The sequence below is a fragment of the Hippocampus guttulatus genome, chromosome 9, assembly GCF_054856545.1.
Source record: "Hippocampus guttulatus isolate MCC_2025c chromosome 9, RoL_Hgut_1.0, whole genome shotgun sequence".
NCBI classification, from domain to species: domain Eukaryota; kingdom Metazoa; phylum Chordata; class Actinopteri; order Syngnathiformes; family Syngnathidae; genus Hippocampus; species Hippocampus guttulatus.
This window is the reverse complement of record NC_141269.1, coordinates 18,715,532-18,740,504: the sequence shown is the minus strand read 5'-3', so window position 1 is coordinate 18,740,504 and position 24,973 is coordinate 18,715,532. Positions and strand designations below refer to the sequence as shown.

The window sequence follows — 24,973 nt, the reverse complement described above, 5'->3', positions numbered from 1 at the left end:
TGTTTGAAAGTGCTCTATAAATACAGTTGAGTTGAGTTATGTTAAATTGAGGATCATTCACTCAGCTAGACAGCTGCCTTTTTTGGTATGCAATATGCATTCACGCATAACACCTGCAAAACTAGGCCATGTTCACAAGGAAACTTCATCCATCCATCCATCCATCCATCCATTTTCTGAACCGCTTTATCTTCGCAGGGGTTGATGGAATCTATCCCAGCCGTCTTCGGGCACTAGGCGCGGGACACCCTGAACCGGTTGCCAGCCAATCGCAGGGCACACAAAGACGAACAACCATCCGCGCTCACACTCACACCGAGGGACAATTTTTTGAGTGCTCAATCAGCCTGCCATGCATGCTCTTGGAACGTGGGAGGAAACCGGAGTACCCGGAGAAAACCCATGCAGGCCCGGGGAGAACATGCAAACTCCACACAAGGAGGATGGAGCTGGAGTTGAACCTCTGCACCGTGAAGTCGACCCACTAACCACTGGACCACCGGGCCGCCCTAAATGGAAACTCCATTCATAAAATAATCATCATCATCATCATCATAATCTCGTAAACATGGAATCAGTTCAAGAAATGTGTGTGTCCACAAAAATATGCTGAATATAATGGCAGGCTGCAATTTACAAGCCTAAATCTAGAGTGGTGCTGTGGTCAACGGAAAACAGAGAAGAAGAAGCCAGAACACCAAAGAAGAAAAATCAGTGAAAAATAAGAATCCGTGAGATAGGTGCGACAAACGCCAGTGTTTCAACATAATCATGGTATATGTAAGGCTCAGGTAACAACCAATGGCTCATCTTCAGACAACCAGTGAGCCGTGATTGGTTGTTACCTGAGCCCTGTGATGTCATTTTCAGTTGACAGAAAGTGGCAAAATGGCCACCCCCCACAGATGGCTAAAAATAGGTGGATTTTGCTGCTTCACTCATATTCCACAAGCGTGATATGATTCACAATTGCATGCTCAGACTAATGAAGGGCCATACAATATGTTAATATAAAGAATATTTTTGGGTTGACTTCCCCTTTAAAGCCATATTCAAATGAAAATCTAGCACAAAGACAGATGGTTCTATGTTGGTTGAATAAGAACTGTTTACAATTTCTGACTTTTCTAAATTGTTTAACCACATAAATAGGTAAATGTGCCACTTGAAACAACTATTTACAACTATAAATTCAAATTAATCACAAACTTGAGTTGAAAACAATCAATTCCGTCAAATGTCAATGTACTGTACTAAAAAAAAACTTTATAAGAATAACTCATGTTTTATATTTTCCGGCTATTTCTAAACTGTGTCAAGTATTAATGTCATATGAAGCTAGAGATTTTATTGTACCTAAATTCACTGATTTAATTCCCGAAATTTTGGATATACATTTTACCTTTCCCCATTTTTCTTTAGGAGCTGCTCTTGAAGTATTTTGCAGATTTGGCTACCATTTTATTTTTACTCGAATTAATGTAATGTTGTGGTGTCACAACAATACAATGTGGGCAGGGACCCCAAATGTGCCTAATAAGTTCAAATAAGTTAAGAAAAGGTCAACAAATGAAGTACTGTATCACTGGTCTGGGAAGCAGAAATGTAATGTCCTAACATGACCTGAGTATGCAGGGTCTCATAAACCGACTCCAAAACAGAAATGTTGATGTCTGCTTTCTCAGTCTCCAAAAATGTGTGTTGTTATGAAAGGACCCCAAACTGATCCTTAAAAATTTGTTTCAAGTTCAAAATCACGCGTGAATGCCCCTCAGAAATGTAAATTATTATGGTGACATTTTTTTAACAGTGTAAAGAAAGAAAAACAGAATAACAGATATCAGAGAAGTAAAAAAAATAAAATAAACAATTTCATAATAAACTCAGGATGAACACACCCACACATTCAGATAGTAGACTGACATGTTTGCATATGTTCAAATAAACACACACACACACACATCAATGTCCACCTCCCATATCCATGAAGATGCGATTGTAGGAACATTTTTGATCTTTTTCTTCCTCTTCAATGAGATTGGCTGCCGGTACACATAATCCATGACTGACATAAGATGATTTTTTAGTATCGCTAAATGGCAGAGAAAACCAGCTGACAGAAATGAATAAGGTAGCAAAGAAATGAACAGGAGGAAGGTTTGGAAGAAGATAGTGGAGGTGGAAGTCGAACCTGGCAGCAAAATAAACAAATCATCAAATTATCTTTTGAGGCATATTGTGACAGTAAAACAAACTGAGCACAATCTGGAGCTGCTCACCACACTAGTTTGTCATCTGCATATATTAAAAAAAACTAACAAAACAATAACAACAACAACACAACACAGCCAGTAACCCTGTTGTGACCTTCTTGTCTGAATTTAGTTCAGCCCAGATGTACAGTTGAAATGCTTCCATTTGACACTACTTCACGAGACATCGTGAATTGGACTGCCAAGGCCCGACTTTCCTAAAAAAATGATTGCAGCACGTTGGCCTAAAAACTAAAATTGCAGCTGGTGTCAAGGTGAAGCCTACATGTGTATGTGCACGTACGCTTCGTTAGTCTCTAAGCTGCAAGCTAGAAACAATCATTTGATTGCATATGTGTTGTGCAATCATTTTGAGAGACAAAAGCAAGACTCAAGTAAAAACCGGTGTTGCAAATATTCTGAAATGGGAGTCAAATACAGTGGAAGCTCTAAAGATGAATGCACCTGAGGTTATACAGGTTTATATATTTATGTATATACTGTATATAGAAGAGGCGGCCCGGTAGTCCAGTGGTTAGCACGTCTGCTTCACAGTGCAGAAGTACCGGGTTCAATTCCAGCTCCGGCCGCCTCCCTGTGTGGAGTTTGCATGTTCTCCCCGGGCCTGCGTGGGTTTTCTCCGGGTGCTCCGGTTTCCTCCCACATTCCAAAAAACATGCATGGCAGGCTGATTGGACGCTCTAAATTGTCCCTAGGTGTGAGTGTGGGCGTGAATGGTTGTTCGTCTCTGTGTGCCCTGCGATTGGCTGGCAACTGATTCAGGGTGTCCCCGCCTACTGCCCGAAGACGGCTGGGATAGGCTCCAGCACCTCCGCGACCCTAGTGAGGATCAAGCGGTTCGGAAAATGGATGGATGGATGTATATAGAAGAAGAGATGAAGCGAACAGCCAGAGTGTGAGAGTGAGTGGGTGTGGGAGAGAGAGAGAGAGAGAGGGAGAGAGAGAGAGAGAGAGAGAGAGGAGACACACAGAAGAGCCAGAGAGAGGAAAGAAAGAGAGAGAGAGAGAGCGCATGAGCGAAGACCAAGAGGAGACATAGCGAACAGACAGATAGATAGAAAGAGTGAGAGAGTTAGTGAGCAAGGGTAAACAGAGAAAAGCCAGAGAGAGAGAGAGAGGGAGAGAGAGAGTAGATGGATCCTCTCAGAATTATTGCAACTGTTTTATAGTTCGGGGCACACAGTCTTACTCAAAATAGACATTTACAAGCAACCACTTTTACTTTTACATTTTCCCTATTTTCTGTCATGTAACAGAGCAAACCAGTAACTGAATCATGACCACTTCATGGAAACCAATAATTGTCACTTTAAAGGGTTTAAAACAAGAACACTGATTCAGTCAAGACAGCCTTTCATGTCGCTATGATGCGCACACATTGAGAGATTACAATTTGACATCCTGTAAATAATCATAATCATTTACTGCATTTTCCGCACTAAAAGGCACACCTAAAAGCCTTCCATTTTCTTAAAAGCTCCACAGTGCGCCTTAAAATCAGATGCGCCTTGTGTATTGTCATTACGGCAATATGTCAACCTCAAAATGGCTCCTTGCAAGAGACATACAACGCAGAGTTCAAAATGAAGGCGATCGGTTTCTCAGTGAAACACGGAAATAGAGCAGCGGCAAGAGAGTTCAGCGTTAATGAGTCAGTGTTATAACTTGCTGTTGGTTAAGTGAGCCGTGTCGCTGCTTTTTTAAATAAGTTTTACTGACATCTGATCATCGCTATATAAATCAGGGTGTAGTGGAGTGTAGTGTTCTGTTGGCATTTCCTTAAGCGTAGCTCCATCTTGTGGATGCATTGTAGATTGTGTCTTATAATGAGGAGCGTCCAATATATGAAAAACATTACAAAATAGGCCATTCATTGAAGGTGCGCCTCATAATCCAGTGCACCTTTTAGCGTGGAAAATACGGTAATTGATACGTTAATTGATTCGGTGAAAATGATTTTGAAGAAAATATTGGAGATTCTTTACCCCTTGTCAATATTCCATACCTCACTATCATTTGATGTCTTCAGTACAGAGAGTTCTGGGCTGTGACCTTGGAGCCACACACACACACACACACACACACACACACACACACACACACACACACACACACACACACACACACGCACACACCCACATACACACTACACTCGCACACCTCAGATTTCCATCTGCTTGCACTTACATTGATGTTAGTCTTATTCTCTCTCGCACACTCGTCTCTCTTGGTCCCGAGTTCTCTTCCTCCCTTTGTTGTCCCCGTTGTTGTTTCCATGTCTTTGAAACTTAAAAATATCCCAGCCGATTGTGTTCTGTACATTTTGTTACCATGGTGATTGCCACGTAGAGCAAGCAAAGCGAGAGAAAGCGTATGTTTGCATCTATAATGCGTGTTCATGTGCCAATTGCAGTGCTATCAGCCGTGCACAGCCACTGTATGAGTTTAATGCAAGAAACTGCAAGAAAAAGAAAAACACCCACCATCCCCTCTACTCCCTTCATGCTTGTCTCATCTTTCTCATTTTCCCTTCATTCCTATCGTTCTCCACTAACCCGGTCTCCAAATATCATCCATCACTCTGCTTTTACACCTCAAGGTGACAAGGACGGTGGCAAAAGAACAAGGAAGGAAGAAAAAGAAGACCTCGGGAGAGAAACAAGTTGGGTCTTAAAATGAATATTATTATTGTGACATTTAGGTGCCCTCAGACATCAAGGGCTCTCGTGGCTTTGTTCACAAACCATTTTTCCCCATGCACATTTCAAGAAGAATGTGGCATTCACCAATGCGTTTTCTGGAAGAAAAAAAAAACTCCACAGAATACTCGTCTTGGGAAATGACACCTGACATTATTTAATTTTAGGTGATGCTTTTGTTGCATCATATGTTAGGATGTGAATACCATTATACAGTATACTCATGACTGATTATTAAATTTTTATTTGTGGTTATTTAGTTGTTGTCTTTCTCAAACAATTTCTTTAAGGAAATTCAGTGATGAAACACACAATACAAATCATTTAATCATTTTAATTCTTACTCATAGTTAAAAATGGAAAAATTGGATTCTGAAAGCAAAAGGTCATGTTCAGAGTACCGCTTGAGAGTATTGAAGTGCCCATGCGCCAGGCATCACATCTCCAGATGAAGTGGTGGAGCATTTTTGTTCTCTCATTTCAATTTGACATCACTCGTTGCATGCCTGCATGTTTGCAACGTGGTTCTCTGTGTAGTGGGCAACACCAAATATACAACAAAGGGTCATGATCCTCTGAGTTATGTTTTCTTTCTTCTGACAGTTGGCTCTTGCCTCTGTTTTTCCTTTTTTCGTTCTTCCAGATGCCAAACAATTTATTCCTGCCTACTCCATCAGCATCGCATGCGGCTCCTACTGATCTTTAGCGATACTTTTCACTGTCTGCCCCAATGGGCAGATGTCACCAAGACATTGATTTTTAGTGCATTGATTGTATTGTATCGATTTTGATTATGATCCTGAAAAATGGGCAATCCAGCCAGGTACATTGAGTTATTTTCAAAGTGCTCCAAAACAGATGCATTTTATTGAAAATGAATGCCAGTTTCATTTTCCTGAGGAAAGTGAACTTGTCAGTGAAAAATGGAGCGTGTTGATGCTACAGGTCCTTGAACCTAACATGCATGTTTTTTCAAAGTGTCCATCCACACAAAGTGAAAATCGCCACATGTGCTCCCACCCACTAGTTCCATATTTCTTTTATAGCCCATCCATGCATCCATTTTCGATACCGCTTATCCTGTGCAGGCTCACAAGGTGCTGTATCCTATCCCAGCCGACTTTGGACGAAAGGCGGAATACACGACTCAAATCCCGCCCCGACCCACTGCGAGCATTAAATGTTTTTTGCCTCTTGGCTCGTTTGTTTACACATACGTAAAGGGTCTTTAGACCTCATTCGTTAACACACACATAGAAATGTTTTTTGCGCAGCCTCAGATTCATCACACAAGCGCACTGGCCAATTTTATTCGCACCTCTGTGCATATGTTAATGACTCCGATTTCATTTTAAATGATGAATTATGCCTGCGGCGCCCTAATCTGCATAAACCTCGCCCCTATTTTCCAGGTAAAAGCCGTTTTGATCCATCTCAGCCAGTGCGCGGGGGGGTTAAAGTTGCGAGAGATGGCGCAAAACATTTATCACTTTCATTATCCTGATCCGATTTTCAGAAGGTTGCTTTCATCAGATAGCTTGCACAAGACAGAATATGACAATAGGGTCATCCCCAGATCTCATTTAGTGGGGCACGTGCACCAGTATTAATGAAGTTAAATTCATTGAGTTTAACATTGAGTTAAATTCTTAACTAGACAATTTTAGAGGCAATTGACTCTTCAATGTCATCAGTTCAAAGGTGACAAAACACTGTGGTTTAAGTGGAGGTGTGACACATACGGGCGCACGCACACACACGCACACATGCACATCCAATATCCATCAAGATGTCCCTGTAGCCCTGTCACCATCCTCAGCTGATAAACTTCTGTTCTGTCCACAAATCAAATTACCGCACCAGCACTGCCATCACCGTTTCTGATACCTTGGAGTAACCTCTCTTTCTCCTTCAGCAACCAATCCCCTCAAACAAACTTGTCTAATGAAAATACATTCCTGGCTTTGGCTGATTTAGCAGATTTCACCTCACATTCTCATTTCTCCTTGGCACTGTGTGTGTGTGTGTGTGTGTGTGTGTGTGTGCGCGCGCACATTGAGTAGAACTTGTAGTAGCCCGAAATGCTGACGTTGGAGCACTGAGCATTTCTGTGTGCATTTTAGAATGAGGTTTGCACTGTATCTCCAAACAGCTTAGTGGTAGTTCGAAAGGGTTGGAATTGAGATAGAAGAAGAAAGACAGTTGGATTTTGCGTAGAAGCTAGATGATGATCAGCGGATATAAAAGCAAAGCATGCTGGGAGAAACTAAAGATTCCAAGTCACTTAATGTACTGTATCTTCTACGATTATAATGTGTCACTATGAGGGGTGGGAAATATAACTGGTATTGCAGCTATCTGATGAAAACCCAGTTTGTCCATTTATGAGTACTATATCCAAGTGAATTGTGACTTCCTGTTTTCTCCTCTATGTTGTGTCAACACAGCCTAAGCTAGTGACCATTGAGGTATCTATCAAACATATACTTTTGCTTGAGACAGCACCAAGCTATTTGTTGTCGTTGCTGTTAATCGCAAAAAGAACAAACAAGAGCCGAATAAATTCTTAATCATCAAGGTCAGGGAATAAATAGGGGCAGAGTCTCCAACAGATATTTGGCCTTATTAATCTTGAAATGTGGGAAAAGATGCATTCCTTCGTACATAATTAATGTGAGCAACACAAACAAACACGTGAAAACTCAACCACACATTTTAAGCAAGTTTAGTCAGTTGTCAAGTCACAGAGGATGAAATACAATAGAGAAAAAAAAAACACATGTAAATTCCTGGCGGCCCGGTGGTCCAGTGGTTAGCACGTTGACCTCACAGTGCAGAGGTACCGGGTTTAATACCTGTGTGGAATTTGCATGTTCTCCCCGGGCCTGCGTGTGTTTTCTCCGGGTACTCTGGTTTCCTCCCACATTCCAAAAACATGTATTGCAAGCTAACTGACACTCTAAATTGTCCCTAGGTGTGAGTGTGAGCGTGGATGGTTGTTTGTCTCTGTGTGCCCTGCGATTGGCTGGCAACCGGTTCAGGGTGTCCCCCGCCTACTGCCCGAAGGCAGCTGGGATAGGCTCCAGCATCCCCCGCGACCCTTGTGAGGGTAAGCGGATCGGAAAATGGATGGATGGATGGATGGGTGTAAATTCCCGCCCCAAATTCCAACAATGGTGACCAAAATTGGATTCTTCTTTTGTGCTATCCCTCTACAAAGACTAGAAATAGGTTTATGCCTGTATCGACCAACCAACCAACCTATCTACCTACCGAGTTGAACTAACTGCTTAAGGAAAATAAGTAACCGTTTAACTAACAGCTCTATGGCGCCCGAGTAGGCAGGCAGCCTTCAGCAAGTGCTCTTCAAGAGCCTTGCTTTTTTGTTCTTTTTTGGTATTTTTGTCTTTTGTTTTGTCACACGTTGTTTGTTGTTTCATGGTGTGGACCTGATATGGACTGTTTTCAGCGCTTTTTGGCCACGACATTGGTCAAAGGAGAAGTATCTGTGCTTGGTGGTTGCGCCTTCTCGGCAGCACGCCTGTACCGGCACAGATGTTGATTTGGAGGAATGTCGCCGCCATTGACCGTCGGTGCCGGACAGACCTGGGGCGCTTGTGTTTTTTGCGCCTGTAATGGGCAGCATTTTTCACAACCCCGTTTTGTTCAGTGGCGATGTCGGCGCTGTTGCACAGCGGCTGGATGGATGGCTGCTGAAGTTGAGGATGAGGAGAGAGGATGCGTATTTGGAACCGTGAGTCGCCGCTTGGAATTGAAATGGATTTCCACGGGGCGGGAGAAGTGAACCAATCTCTTTTTTCGTCAATGGATGCTACAGCTTCTTGTTGACTTTGAAACTTAGCTTGCAGCCGACGTGTGCGCATTTTGAGCATGACGTCTCTGATCCACTGGTGAAAGGACACTTTGATTCTCTCCTCTTTCATCTCAAACTGCTTCAAACAACAAAGCGTGTGAGGGAGAAGTGCTTAGGACTGCACGACTGTCCGTGTTTTATGTTATATAAGTGTTGTGTTTATTATTTTACTTTATGTTAACTGTTTTGTGAAGCGCTTTGTTACAGCTGCCGCTGTTGTGAAAGCGCTATATAAATCTGCATGTATTGTATTGTATTGTATTGTTGTTGTGCGAAGGTAATGAGTACAGCTGTAGTGTAAATGCAAAGCAAGCCATGTGTCTCATTAACTTACTGAACAAATCGGAACTTGAGGGACTGTCACCATCATTTGATGTTTGTCATGACTGCAGTCCATAGGCCGGTCCAGCCTCCTCTTTCCCAGCTGTCCTTTGTCATCCTCCAGCGTCCTGAAGTAGTTCTCTTCAAACATTTCTTTTCCTCTTGGGAGCTTTGAGCGCTGCCAGCTGAACCACCTTGTCGCCAGCTGGCTCCCACGGTCGGCTGCCACCACCTTGTTCTGTACCCTGAAACAATCAGCAAGACCGCATAACTCTTCAAGATAAGCATGGATAATATTTAATGCAAGTGACAGTCATGGGCCGAAACAAGCAAATGCATTTTTGAATTCACAGGATGAGAAGAGTTGTCAGATATCCCATGTGGCGGCATCAAAAAGCCAAGGTTCGAGCCCCTGAGGAGGCCTCCATTGAAGCAATTCCCAGGTGTCCAAGGCAAAGCTCCACCCCTCTGCACCCTCCAATGGGATCAGTAAAGGTCACCCGGCAACACGGGTCAAAGCTTTGATCCAATCAGAGCAAAAACCAGTGGTGGGAGTTCTTTTATATGAGTGGTTGGAGGAAATAGTTGGCTATCATTTTGTATTTCAGAGGAAAACACTGAGCTAAAGGGAAGCAGGTACCAGCCCAATAATTACACACCAAAGCTTAGATGCTTCTGTCCAAAATGCATGGTGGAAACAAAAAAGTAGCATAATGACTGTTATTATTAAACTGCATATTTAATGACCTCCCTATGAAAGCCCTTGGAAAGTCAATTGGCAGTTATGAATTCATGCAGGCAGTGAGTAGGCACAGGGATTGACCCTTAACGTGACCTTGAACGCTTTGAACATTTTCTCCTCCACCCCTCAATCCCTCTTTCTCGCTCCCTTTTTCTGCCTGCACTTGATCCCCGGCAATGAATGCTTTGATTTGTGCCATCCAGCTGCATAAGTAAACCACATTACATTTTAGGAATATAAATAGCAAAAAAGCTCTTTTGTAAAAACGTCATAGACTTCTCTCTGGCAGGACCACGTAACTGTTTAGAGTATATATTGAATGTAAATACAGTCTGCACATAATCAAAGATACAGAGCAAAAAAACAAGAGGAATCCTGAAAATTGGTGAAGATTTGACCAAGAGTTTAAATGGCGTCAAAGCATTTTCTCAATATAATAGTAATAACAAGTCTTATACTTTTCTGTATCAAAGTTTCCGTGCATCCTGAAGGAAAGCATTGATTATATTCATTATAAATTGAGTTGACTAAAATTGCTCTGTTTTCGTCAACTAAAATTGGACTAAAACAAACTTTAAATTTCTTGTCAAAATTAACTTGGAATGCTGGCTAGCGGCTACGTAAAATCCCTGTCAATTACGTGTCTGAAACATACTGCACATCAGAGTTGACTGACATTAGCAACTTCAATTTAGAGTTTCCAATTAACCTATGATACAGCACCGTTACAGCATGCTGACTCAACACAGAAATGTTCTATTATCTCTAAGACCTTGATCCCCTGACACCTTTTTGCTGTGAGGCAACACTTCATGTCACTCGACCACTGTGCTGCCCCCAAATGAGGTCTCGTCAGGTCCCTCGCATGATCAGAGAAAGAAGTAAGAATAGGGTTGTACACTGAGAAGCCAAGAGGTGTTCACCTGCACGATTTAATGAGATCCAATACAAAATGGGAAATAAAAAAGGCTGCTTTGTAAAAAGAAACAAATCTGCATACCTTCTACAAACATGTAATAGCAATGTTTCTTATACAGAGCAGAAATTGTACAAGAGGAAATTGATGCATTATGGCTCTATTATGAAGTACTTGGATAGTGTCAGAAAATATGACACAAAAGTCATATGTAGAAATAACTCAATTGTCTATCGTGTGTGTGTGTGTGTATTTTATATACCATATATATATATATATATATATATATTGTTGTTGTGCGGCGAAACAGCAGGCCAGGTGAAAAAGAATAAAAAGGCAATTCAGCCAGGATTCAGGAAGGAGATTTTCCAGTTTTCTTAATTGTCAGGAGTGACAGTTGACCAGTTTTGAGCAGCCCACGTGTAGCACTGCTCTCCAAGTTGTCTGGCCCCCAGTGACTTCCTCATTCATCTTTTAAAGGGAGTTCACTTGAGCTTCAGGCCAATCAGGTCCAAGCAACAATTGGCCCTTCCCAGGTGGTTGCAATTACCTCATCTGAAACAATTAGTGTTCGAAAAAGTACAACGGTTTTGGATGGAAAGAAATGTGCACCTTTCTTCTATCCAAAATCCACAAAAAAACAGAATTTTTAATATATGTCTTTCTTCATCATGACATATATATATATATATATATATAACGCTATAGTGTAAACACTAAGTCAATAGTCAAGGTCAGATCAGCTGCCAGTCATCTCGCACGGAGTGATCTGACTTCTTGTCAAGTATTTTCTTGTAGTTGTGGGCATTTCTTTGGAATGACAGGACAGCTGGTTTTACATTCAGCGTGTTTTCCTTGTAGCTGCAGCAAAACTATGAAACAATTGCCTGTCACTTTCACTCCGTGTCCTCCTCGTGTCCTCAGCCACATAGACAATGAAAAAGTGTCCCTCAATGATCAAATAAAACCGAGTAAATATAAACACACATCTCCTCAGTCAACATCGTCATACAAGTAGGTTGATGAGATAAAAATGAATATGTGTAAAACTGGAGTTTTTCTTCACCGAAGATTAGATACCAGTGACAAGACACACAATACAGTTCAGCGATTAAATGATGTTAGTAAGGAGCTGATTGGACAAAAAAATTAATAATGAGCATGCAGCAGAGCAAAGACACTCTCCAAAGAGTAGCCCGGCGTCCCCCAAGGGACAGCATCGAGCGTCAATTAACTGACAGGCGGCTGTATTAGAATTTCTATCACGAGCCTTGGTGGCATGGTGAGATGCGGGCCGACAATGCTTTGAAAACCGCTGTGGTTTCCCCATCAAAAACGTCCTCCGGGTCCTTTGATCTGCTGGGTGGTATGTGTCCTTGGAGATACATGTTGACTTCCTCAAAGCTCTTTGTCGCCTCCACCTCATTTTGCTGTTTTTACTTTTACTGTTACAGCATCTGCAGCATTCAGAATGATATGTGCAAATGTGTGTGTGTGTGTCTGTGTGTGTCCGCCAACAATCAGTTCATGTAACCAGATGATATGATCACTGAATGGCCCGTTTTCACTGCACCGCACCTACTCGGCTCGCCGACTCGAGTTGGCGCATTTTTTTTACTAACAAATAGGACTGACTCGGTCAATGTACGAAACTGCTCTTGCATGTGTTTTGAAAGAATATTGAAGGTTTTACTGGACACAAATATCTACGCCTTGGGTTGGACCCCCAAAAGATGTCTTCAAAACTTGTGTAAATACACTCTTGTGTCAACTGAAGTGGAAAAAAAAAGATTTATAGCAGATCAAAACCACATTTCCCCTACCATGTGGGAAACATCTGGTCAAAGTCGTCTTTCTATCAGTTTTGGACTACAGCGCCAGTATCTACAGTACAGACATGTGTCTGTCACGACAATAAAACCACTGGATTCTGTTCTTCACTCTAAACTTAGATTCCTTGCGAGCAACAGCTACTCCACCCAACATTGCACTTAATATCAGGCTCATCTTCATTTACAAGGTCTTGAAAGGCAGTTACCACAGCACCGTGCATCAGAACTTGGTTAAACTGGCCTCATAATAATCCGTCACCCTGTTCAAGTGACATTTTACTGTTCAAAGTTTCCTAGAAAAACTGCTTTCTGTTTTCCTGCTGTATCATCCTGGAATATTCTTTTAACAGTCACTCAAGCCTCTCATATTTGTTAGCATGTAAAGTACCTTTCACTGCTCTCAATACCTTCAGGATTTTGCTTTTGATTGACCGGGTTTGTGTTGACACTTCACTTTCCACACCACAGTGAGCAAAGGCAAACCTTGAAAAAGGAACCGACAGAAAAGACCTGAGGTTTTGACTAGAAGAGGGGCATTTGTGTCCTCTTATGTAATATTGGCTCGCCACTGCCCACGTGTTCAATTCTCTGAGATGACCAGATCTTTAGTATGGATTGATCCCCTGATTTCAGAGAATTTGTCTGGACCACAAAACCAAGATCTCAGTAGGGCATCGTTCTATCCATTTAGGATGCCGCTTATACTTGCTAGCATTGAAGATGAGCTGAAGCTGATCTCAACTGACCTCGGGGGTCAAACAACCATTCATACTCATATTTACAACGAAGACAAATTTGGAGTCTTCACTGACCCTAACATATGAACTGCATGCATGAGGGGACAACCGACACAAGAGTAGGGAGAACATGCAACAAACTGTAAGCCGAATGTGGTAACCACTCAATCGCTGTGAGCGATTGTCATGTCTCCCTCATCTAAAAAAAAAATTTGCATGATTGCTCATCAAATGCTTGAAACCCTTGTATTTGGGGTGATAAATTAGATGCTCGTCCATTGGGATAGAATTCCTCATCTAGATAAAGTACACGTAAAACCACACATGCTCATTCATACATCAGTGTCTGAGTCCAACTTAAGCAATGTCGTTTTCGTAGTGTGTGCCACATCTGCCTAATGTAAATTCAAATTCAATCGCTGGGTTATTCTGCAAGTGTGACATAAGTAGTTAGACATTGCGAAATCATCTGCTTCCCTGGTGACGCCAGTGAAACTCAGAGAATGAAGAGAACAGGCAACTACATCGATAGGTTGAGGGAGAACATGCGTGTTTATTTCATGAATGAAAAAAAAACTGAAGCAGCAACTAGACTAAAAGTTGCAGGGGATTTTAGACAGCGGGCTCAGATTACTATGAAAAGATAATGAGCAAAACATTAAAAAAGTGATATTTTCTGTGTATACTCTTATTTTATGTAATAGAGTTCAACTGAATACAAAGGGGTAATGGAAAACAAATCCGAGAAGCAAACAGCATTCTGTCTTTTTGTAATAATGTTACCTTTCATGAAATCAATCATCATCAAAATTTTCAAATGCCCGACTACACCCGCAGCATAATGTTGACACACTTTAAGTCCAACCCCGGCCAAACAGTATTTTCCAGAGAGTCCAATTTACTGTTGTCTCTGTGTGTGATACTAGCAGCGAAAGCCATTTTCTAAGCCTGGAATTTGGGGCAAGCTCACGAGAGGGCACGAAATAGAGACATAGTAAACTCGTAGCCCCAAACAAGCATGTCCTGCAGTGACATGTATATTGAATACCAATCACAGGCATGAGGTTTGCCAGCCCCAGTGCAGCACTCATTTCCAATGCACATGCTGTAGCTCAATCAGAAAGGCCCTCGTGGATAAAAAGAGATCACTTGCCTGGCTCTCTGAATTTTAGCTAATACCACATTTGCAAGTCTTCAAGTGCAAAGGGGGTTTGGTGAAGAGGGTGAGGGGCAAAGAGATGAAGGCGATAGAAAGGCATGAAGAAACAGAAGAATGTCAGAAGGGGGTAGATAAAGATAGAAACTGAAAGTAAGCGGATGAGGAGAGAAACATCGAAATTGGGCTCTGCTTGGGAGTGTGCAAAAAGGGATTATTTATTCCAATAAATAAAACCGTGAATGGCTTTGTAGGGCACAAGTGATGGAAGTGATGCCTGGATAGGGATTATGCTCTTTTCATCATAAAGCCCCATCTGGTATACTAGCAAGACCACGTCTGTCCAGGCCTCTCGCCCTTTAAAGTGCCGGATTGGGTTACACATCAATACAGTGCCTGTGCAGCTGTGTCGGGAAAATAAAGCAGACCAATCCTGCAATTGCATGAAAAAGCGAGCGCTGACGTGAGCACACAAATTCTGTGGACAGAGTAATGCTCATCACTTCCAAAAGTGTGCGTGCGTGTGCGTGTGCGTGTGCGCGTGTACATGTGTGCGCGCATGCTAATAGATGAAGGAACCAGTGTCAGATATAGTCAAGGAAAAATATAGAACAGTTTCACAGATACCCTACACACATATGTGGGCCCTTTCCCCGTGCTCAATGGCCCACAGAAACAATGGGCAATCACAAAGCGTTTTGAAGTATATTTGATTGTAAGTTGAAAGAGCAAGCAATAATTAAAACCAATGGGCAGTCATGTGAATAGCAGAGCGTTCCTCATCTTTTAACCAAACCACTGGTCCTGTTTCTGACACATGTTCCTATTCCAATTAGTGTGTGTGCGTGTGTGTGTGTGTGTGTGTGTGTGTGTGTGTGTGTGTGTGTGTGTGTGTGTGTGTGTGTGTGTGTGTGTGTGAGAGAGTTAATATAGTGGAACACTGGAACATTCATGTTGAAAAAATATATATACTGTACCTCTTCAGCAGTTGATTAATAGTATATTATAATTTGATCTACATCCAACTGTATTTTTTCTTAATTTTGGGCAATCCTAGGCTTATTCCAATGTGCCTTTACTCCAGTGTATAAAACAAGGTCTGTAAATGCATGGCCAACCCAATCATACAACTCTGGGAGCAACACTCTCATTCAATATCAATGACTGATGAAAGGCTGAATTTTTAAATGGATATAATTCAGGGTTAAAAAAAGGGGGAGGGGAAGTTTGTCTCACCACTTAATATTTGTAACATTTATAACATTTCGATTACATATATCTATATATGGGCGGCCCGGTAGTCCAGTGGTTAGCACGTCGGCTTCACAGTGCAGAGGTACCGGGTTCGATTCCAGCTCCGGCCTCCCTGTGTGGAGTTTGCATGTTCTCCCCGGGCCTGCGTGGGTTTTCTCCGGGTGCTCCGGTTCCCTCCCACATTCCAAAAAAACATGCATGGCAGGCTGATTGGACGCTCTAAATTGTCCCTAGTGTGGGCATGGATGGTTGTTCGTCTCTGTGTGCCCTGCAATTGGCTGGCAACTGATTCAGGGTGTCCCCCGCCTACTGCCCGGAGACGGCTGAGATAGGCTCCAGCACCCCCCGCGACCCTAGTGAGGATCAAGCGGTTCGGAAAATGGATGGATGGATATCTATATATACATATATATATATAGATAACATATTTATGACAGTCAAAGCTAAATACAAAGTACTAAATTGCCCATTAAACTTTGAATGAGGCTAATTTTGACGTGATGATGAGCTTTTGTGGAAACTTGCTGTTTTAACAATTTTGGTTCGTTCTTGTCATGATTCGGTTTAGGGACCAACAGGTGGCACTGTAGGGCTCCCCCGGCAGCTGCACACCTGTTGGTCATAGGTAATTAGGGCTTTAGAAGGACCCCCAGCCCGAACACTCAGTGTCGGGTCATTGTTTGCTCTTGCTACTGTCATGTTTGTTTGTTTGCTGTTCCTTTACTGCTGTCAGGTTTGTTTTGGTCACGGTTCTTTTTTAGCTTCACTTGTTATTTTTGTTTGCTACTTTGGACTGTTTGTTTTTGGATTTAGTTTTATCAATACACTTCTTCAAGTTCACCCTGCTCCTTCCTCCTGCCTGCTTTTTGGGGTCCACCACCACCTCGCAACGTGACAGTTCTCAGCTTGTACATATTAATAGAAGGTTATTCAAAAATATACTGTTCTACTGCACTAAACAAATGTATTAGACCACCTGACATACTGCTCGTGACGCTTCATGTGCACACAAACCCATTGATGGAATGCTACAAAACATGCTTTGAAGCCCAAGCACACATTGGCACATCCATACCATAAAAATCACCCAGCATCATGAGCTGGACTCCCCAATTATGGGTAAATCTAGAAGTTAACATACAAGACAATGTTTCTCAGGCCCACAGTGGGGACATTTTGAAGCTTACAATTTTGAACAGGAGGGGGGCAGTTAGAAGATGAATTCAAAATTTTTGTACCAGCTTACACACCTACTCAGAGAGTCTAACTATAGCAAGCATAACTTTCAGCCACTGAATGATGTTCACTATTAGCCAATCCGGAAAATTCCATTGCTGTTGATTGAGGGCAGCTGTGGCATTTACCTCACATTGAGTCGTGGTTTAACACGTGTAACAAGCACAGTATGACTTTGTTAAAACATAAATATTCCAGGTCAATTCACAAGTCCCCTTTCAAACTATTAAGTGCACAAATTGTTATCGATTTTTGTAATAATGTCATGAAACTACGGGCTCTGCATTTGTGTCTCGAGCAGTGTTTCTCAAATAGTGGGCCGCGCCCCCTCCAGGGGGGCGCGAGGCTCCGTCGGGGGGACGCGTTTGACCTCTGGGAACATGCTTTTTTATTTTTTTACTGTCCTAAAATAACTTGTAGTTGCACCTCCACTACGTTAGGGGGCAGTAGCGCTCTCATTGGCAGAGTTTGCGCAGGGAGGAAATAGGGCGAGGCGTATGTAGAGCTTGGCTTCAATGTGCCTGCGGTGGCAGACGAGGGAAGATCGATATGCTTACTTTGTCTAAAAATTTTGGTAGCGGACAGAATGAAGCCAAATAAATTAAGGCGTCATTCTTGCATCACAAGACATTACACCCCAATCACGCTGATAAGCTGCTTGAGTTTTTTTCAGCGAAAACGTGCCGAGTATTGCCAACAATCCTGCCGCTTTGTGACTGCTACTTCAGTATGATAATACAGGTCCCGGCTACACATTGAGCAGGAGCCAAGAGTTGCTGTGTCCTGCTTCAAACCTCGCTTCGAAAAGCTGTGCATTGCAAAATGTGCTCATTGTCGCCATTAATCCAGACATCATCTTTGATTTAAAAAAAAGCACAAATTCTTTTATATATTTTTGTTTTGCTGGGTAAAGTTTTTTTTAATATTGTGCTCTGAGATAATGTTGGTGATTAGTTTGAATTCATTATTAGTTATTGAGTTTATGTCTTTTTATTTTTCAGTATCGTATAGTTTGACATGGTCAGTCAAAAAATATTTATTGTTATATTAAGGATTGGGGCGGCCCGGTATTCCAGTGGTTAGCACATCGACTTCACAGTGCAGAGGTATCGGGTTCGATTCCAGCTCTGGCCTCCCTGTGTGGAGTTTGCATGTTCTTCCCGGGCCTGCGTGGGTTTTCTCCGGGTGCTCCGGTTTCCTCCCACGTTCCAAAAACATGCATAGCAGGCTGATTGAACACACTGAATTGTCCCTAGGTGTGAGTGTGTGCGCGCATGGTTGTTCGTCTCTGTGTGCCCTTCAATTGGCTGGCAACCGGTTCAGGGTGTCCCCCGCCTACTGCCTGAAGACGGCTGGGATAGGCTCCAGCTCCCCCCGCAACCCTAGTGAGGATTAAGCGGTTCGGACAATGGAAGGATGATATTAAGGATTCAATGTTACTTTTGAATTTCAGATGCACTTTAAATCTTTTCTGTTCCAGTTACTAAAGCTATTCTTTGTTGTAAGTTGGTCCATGTTCCTTTCTTTTTTTATTCTCTTATACGTTAATAAGGATACAGTGTTATGCAAAGGTGTGTGGACAATTTTATAGACAAATGATACTATTTATAGCCGTGCGGGGAGAGGGGGGGGGGGCGCGAGATGTTTTCCTCTTCCTTGGGGGGGGCATGACAGAAAATAATTGAGAACCACTGGTCTAGAGCAAGTCCGGCATGTATATTAAGTGTTGGCATTTTTGCAGACGCACTCAGCTTGTTGCAGCTGGAAGGGGGCGGTTTGCGCCATTGTAGTCGTTGAAACAGCAGACTTAGTTGGAAGCCATTGGAATGGGCTCCTCTCATTTCCTTTAATATCGACGCGCGAGAGGTGCCCAGTCTTTGACATGGTTGAAGTGGAAACTGATTTGGTGAAGTCCATGCAGGAGTTTGAAACACGCCAAGTATTTTGATTAGGGATTGCAAGCTGACCTCCTCTGGCGGATGATGTCTCGGTACGATCGCAGGTGGCTGTGAAGTGGGCACCTCAGATCACCTTCCACGTGTGACATGCCCCTCCGACACCCCTTCTCAGCTGTTCCTTGAACAGGGGGGGGGGGGGGATTTTAAAAATACAATGAAGATGATAATACTGCGATTGGATGGCAACCAGTTCAGGGTGTCCCCCACCTCCTGCCTGAAGACGGCTGGAATAAGCTCCAGCATTCCCCGCGACCCTTGTGAGGATAAGCAGATCGGAAAATGGATGGATGGATGGAATAAAGATGAAAATAATCAAAATCATCCCTGCCGACTGCTGTCAGGCAATTGAATAGACACACCTGAAAACCTGGACTCACCCCCATTCACCCATTTCAAATAGCACAGCCACCATATGCAACATATACTGCATGCAGTTGCATATATGCTTACATCTTCTATTTTAGATTTCATTCTGTACTGTGTACAGTTCATTTTAAATTTATTTGTGTGCATGCAAATGCTTTCTTTCAAAATGTTGCTGCTGTAAATGGCGAATTTCTCCATTGTGAGACAAATAACATTTTTCTTACCTTCTTATCTTAATGCATTCAATGAACAGTAATTCAGAAGGTTTGTTACACACTGTTGTGCATTCTTTACTAAAAGGAACACCCCACTCAATTCTTGGACAAAAACTAACTCAGTTATTCTTTGAAATGATTTATTTAAACTCTTCCCTGGAAAAAAAAAATCGGACATTTACATTGCCCGATTCGGATTTCATGGTACCTTTTGAGGGATATTTTTGTTCATTATGTAACGTGGACGCCTTCTACAGTTACAGTACATGATCTTCCTGAAGTCAGAGGTGATGAAAACAGCCTGAACAAACATGATGTTAAGTAATTCATGATATGGACACTGCCCTAGATTGTGTCGTGTAGAAACTTTGCCAGTACTAGCATTCGGAAGTCGAAAAAGCCTACTTGTACTTTGTTCATAGCTCCAAAACACTTCACGCTGGCACTGTGGTGTACCAGACGTAGGAGGTGGCTAAAAAACTGTTATTTCTAGTCAGGAGCGTCATGTCAAGTCGTCCAAATTTACAAAGACACAAAACCTGGTTTGCACCAGTGCAAAAATCAAGATGTGTGGAATGTGGAAGGTTTTTCCACGTCAGCAGACCATATACTGCTGCTCACATGAATATCATGGCACACTTTGTTGAAATCCCAATGGCACGCGTACCTCTAACTTTCTTAGGCAGTGGGTGGTAAATTTCTGTGTGTAAGAAGTAAGAAAAATAACAATCTCAGATGGAAATGAAGTTGGACTTAAAGTTAATGTCTTTCTCCATTACTTTATAATATATTTAGATTCTTGAAGGCTCAAGCGAATTCCTCGACTGCAGATGCATAATTATCTTTCATTGAGGAAACTGCCTTTCAGCTACAAATGATATTTGATGTCTCACATTTACTTCAAGGACACAATTCACTTTGGAGCTATGTTAGACCTTTAATTCTCCTGTCTAAATTAGCCGGGGAGGATGCCTCTTCATCTTTGGACCGTGTCATCATCACTCTGGGCCTCATCATCGGAAGAAAGACACACGCTCATTATCTCATGATCTGCCCATGGTTGTTCCAAGACGAGCAGCATAAGAACACAGCGGATAATAATTAGAGTTTCTTAAAGAACTCAATCTTACTGGCATGACAACAGCTTTTGAATCATTTGAAAATGAAATTTTATCAAGGAATTTAATTTGATTAGTTTGGCATCCGAATGAGAGTCTGCTGTTTCCATCAAACATCTAAACGGGGGGGGAATGTGTGTTGCTTATCTCTTTGTGCCTCTTTGTTATGAACAAAGACATAACGAAGGAAAGACAAGGCTGAGATGGAGGGGGAAATGTTATGACTCCATCGCAAATGCTGCCGTTAACAAATTGGTGGGTCTCAGCTGTTTCTCAAGTCTTCAGCCTCTGGCTGCGTTTGTCTGCCAGTTTGTCTCCCTCTTTTATGGTGCTGCTTCTGTCAATGTAGGACCTTCACTTGGATCCGGACGGCTCAAATGACAATGCTGCTGGCAAAAGAGAGGTAGTTGATGTGAGAAATGGGAATAAAAGGAGTCCAAACCGTTGCTTCCCCCACCCACCCCCACCCCCTCCCCTGTCAGTCAGCCTGGACAGCCCCGAGGAGATCAAACCTGTTTGTAATGCGGCTCTTTTATTTCATGTCTGTGTTTACAACCTGACCGCACTGCAGCCGAGTACTTTCTCACAGTTCTGTCTGGGCTCCACGTCTCTCTTTATTAAATCAGATGGAAGTTGGGGAGGAAATTGGATACATTCATTGTCCTTGGCTGACAGTCTCTCAAACAACAGTGTTTGTTTTTATACGCACTTCTCTGACAAGTGACAGGCAATTAATTGTGCCAACCCCAAGCCCGATCATCACGTTATACATTTCCTGCCAGGGTTTGAATGTATACTCATGTTGGTGGTCATGACAATTATGAAGATAGTTTCTTCTAAGTGGTTCTTTCCTTTTAGAGGAATGACTTTGAAAATGGCATATCCTCTCGAGTCGCCTTGAATCTCACTGTAAAAGTTTGGGTTCCATTCAAATACACAAAATTCAAGAAACGGCATTTGCTGTCCTTAATGGTGAACAAGCAAATTCACAAAGATATGCCATCGTGCTGCTCAAATGAGCATCGCGGCGATGGTCGTGCTAATGCCCTGCTTGAAGTGCGTCATTTCAAACAATTACTAGGCCAAAATAGAATGATCACTTTCCACCTCAAATTCGCACGTATCCGTGAATAACTGTGCACTTATACTGGGTCAGTTTTCGTACCATCCGTCAACATGGTTACTCACAAACTCGTCCTTACTTCATAATACAAGAATGCACATTTCCCGACTCCAGGGATTATTTTGAGTTGACGTGGTTATCTATTGTCTGTTGGATAGCTTTCGTGCAAAATGACGGTTACCACAATAACTGGAGGTTGTGCGATAATTATACAACAGGTCCAGGTTGTGCCCCTCATTCAGGTTCTTGTGCATGAACAATCATGGCACGTTTATTCCCACTTCTACCGGCCGTGCTGGGACTACGGGGGTCGACCAAGGCACGGAACACTTATATGAGTAAAACAAACTGGGCTGTAGGTGTTTAACCATATCCAGACACAAAATGAAATACCTACAAGAATATATTTTCAGGGCAAGACGAAGAAAACTTTACAATAGACTCGAGATCGAAACCTGAGCAATCAAAGTAGAAAACTGAGTAGAAGCATAATGCAGTGTGGTACAGCCATTTGCTTTGACTAATATTGTGCATGGAGAAAGTGTATGAAGCATGAGTAGTTTTTTCAAAGTGGTTAACCTCAAGTGGTCACCATGACAATGTACCATGTTGTGATGCTTCAAGTGACAAAGTTGTGAAAACCTTTTTGCTCTCAGTACTGTTGCAATCAAAGTGTTTTACTGAATGAATTAGTGTAGATTTAAATCCCTACTTTCTAATAATCAAGTGATCCTCACACTTCATATACTTTAGTAGCACAACAATCAGGCAGTGCTGATGAGCGTTTTGGGGGAACTTGGCCCAAATTTATTTTACCAATACAGAGCAATGAAATGGGATAATTACATGCAAAACAGAACGAATATATATAGTTGAGTATAAGATGGTGAGCTAGCCTAAGATCGCGAAGTGAAAGAAAGACATGGTGGTGAGCTGCCATGTTGACACAGTAAGACACGTGGTCTTACTGCAATTCCTCATACATTTAATGAATGTGGCATGAAAAACCATTTTGAATTTTTCTTGTTATTTCGAGAAATCTGACTGAATGGCTACTGCTTCAAATCCCATCTGCTGCATTTATCTTTACCAGCAAAAATAGAAAATTGACAACACATTTGGGAAAAACGAATGAAAAACGTTCACACTGAAAATCAGTATTCTGTGAGACAAAAATGACACATACTGTATATACGTCCAAACCAGCCACCAAACAAGCAAATTATTTTCAGGAAGAAATACATACATTTGATTTTCAAAGTCTGAACCATTGAACACACTCTGTGTTATGTCCAAGTTTGTCAAATGGTATCCCACAGAGAACCAGTGAGAGAGAATAGAGTTCAGCCAGGGAGGGAAGACAGAAACGTGACGTGTACAAACGAAAAGCTAAAAACTACTTGAAAATAATATCAATTTAATGTTTTAAAAAAATAATAATAATCATTGTCATGTTGTGTTTATTAGTAAAAATGTGAAATTTGATAGAACGCAATAACAGGCTTAAAAGGATGATGACCGTAACGGCTACCTGCAGTGCACTAAGAAAAAAATAATAATAAAGAATGCGCCCCCACTCTGCCCTCCATCTTTCACATAGCTAAGGCTTCTCCTTTGGTCAGCTTGGAGAAAATGAATAGAAAATCCTCCCTGCAGTTTGTGATAAAAGGCCTGACTCAAAATAACACCAGGAGAGTTTTTAGCTCACTTTGCACTTTAGCAACAGTAGCCTTTCTTGCTCCTGGTTCACATCCCGCAGTGGAATGAATAGCAAATGACATTACATTCTATCATATGACTTGGATTTGACATAATATGCATGACACTTCCACCCCTTCATAAGATTTCATTTCACTTTTCATCGGGTTTATCATTGCCGGTGCAGATTTGCAAAAACCACCTGCAGGAGTGTTTAACCATTTTAGTGGAGTTCTCCAAAGAAGCTGGATCGCTTCAACTCGGTATGCAAACCACTAAGTCATATTAACACACGTTTGATTTAGTTTACCACAATAATCATAACGAATGTTGAATTAACATTTTGTACGAATAACACGAAAGAAATACGGCTTTAACGGCATAATAAGGGGGACCCCCTACCTGGCAGCCCCTGGATCCACGACCCCCGCTGATTGCGTTTTGTCGAACCATGGCATTCCATTGACATCATCCCATAGACTGTTAATTTTCCGTTGGTGGTCTCGGATTTCGCCAGCCCTTTCTTGGAATTGTGCAACCGGAATAGGTGCGTCCTGCGCTGTTCACGCTGCGGTGGTAGTTTCACGATCTGATTGGACAACGTTAAGCGAGACTTCATCAGCAGAACATCCCTGTCGTCATGACAACTTGCCAATATCCCAACAGGGGTGTGTTTGTGGGAGGCTGGACTGGCGAGCCATGCTTGCTCTCTTGCCTCCAACTGGATTACGAATTGTTTTGTATCACTGTTCGCTCACCGCTTGCTTCCCCCCCTCTCGTTCGTAGAAGGCTACGCTAATCTTCTCAGTGTGCCTTTCCAGGGAATATATGAACTACAATCCAAGTCTACGACCAGCTGGCCCATCACAGTTTAATGGCTCAGTGTCTTGCACCACGGGATGCCAAATCAGCTTAAAACTATTCAGGATGGTGATAGAAGATCAAAAAAGAATGTTAAAAATAAATAAATACATAAATGCTGTGTCCGATACACGAGAAAATTTAGGACATTTCCATTTCACTTCCTTTCCACAAAAGGCCTTTGTCATAACTCCCCATCATCTCACAACCATATCCTCCACGGGAATATCTCAAAACAGTTTAGGTACAATGCAACTAGATCAACTGATCCGTTGTCTACGTTGACCTACAGTTTACATCAAATATCGATAAAGCAATCTGACAGACTGGAACGGAGGAAAAGTGCAAGGCTGGCAAAAGGCATTATCATGTTGTCAGCCATGCTAACTGTGGTACGAACAATGAATGTTTGTTGGCTGAGACACCTGCTGTGCTGCTAGTCTGCTAGCACATGATTAGCAAAGCGCAGACGGACAGTTCCCAGACTCTTTCCCAATTACCTCCTGCCGAGCAGTAGACGGTGACCTTGGCCGCTCCTGGAGCTCTTCTCACAAGCTAGAATAGAATGGCCGCCTGAGACATAAGGCCCTAGCC

At 42.3% G+C, this 24,973-nt stretch overlaps 1 protein-coding gene across 2 annotated transcripts in view; it reads right to left on the bottom strand.

Annotated features, from left to right (window-relative positions):
- LOC147200672 (uncharacterized) overlaps positions 1-24,232 on the bottom strand; it is a 44,073-nt gene extending 19,841 nt beyond the window's left edge. For both annotated transcript variants that reach the window (XR_015101837.1, XM_086120246.1), the window contains exons 1-2: positions 23,921-24,232; positions 9,181-9,412 (exon numbers count right to left, since the gene is read on the bottom strand). Coding sequence is in view for 1 of the 2 variants with exons in the window: in XM_086120246.1 (XP_085976372.1) it covers positions 9,181-9,412; positions 23,921-23,976 (288 nt within the window). In the remaining variant the exon portion in view is untranslated. The remainder of the gene's footprint in view (positions 1-9,180; positions 9,413-23,920) is intronic.
- Between the last annotated feature and the right edge of the window lie 741 nt (positions 24,233-24,973).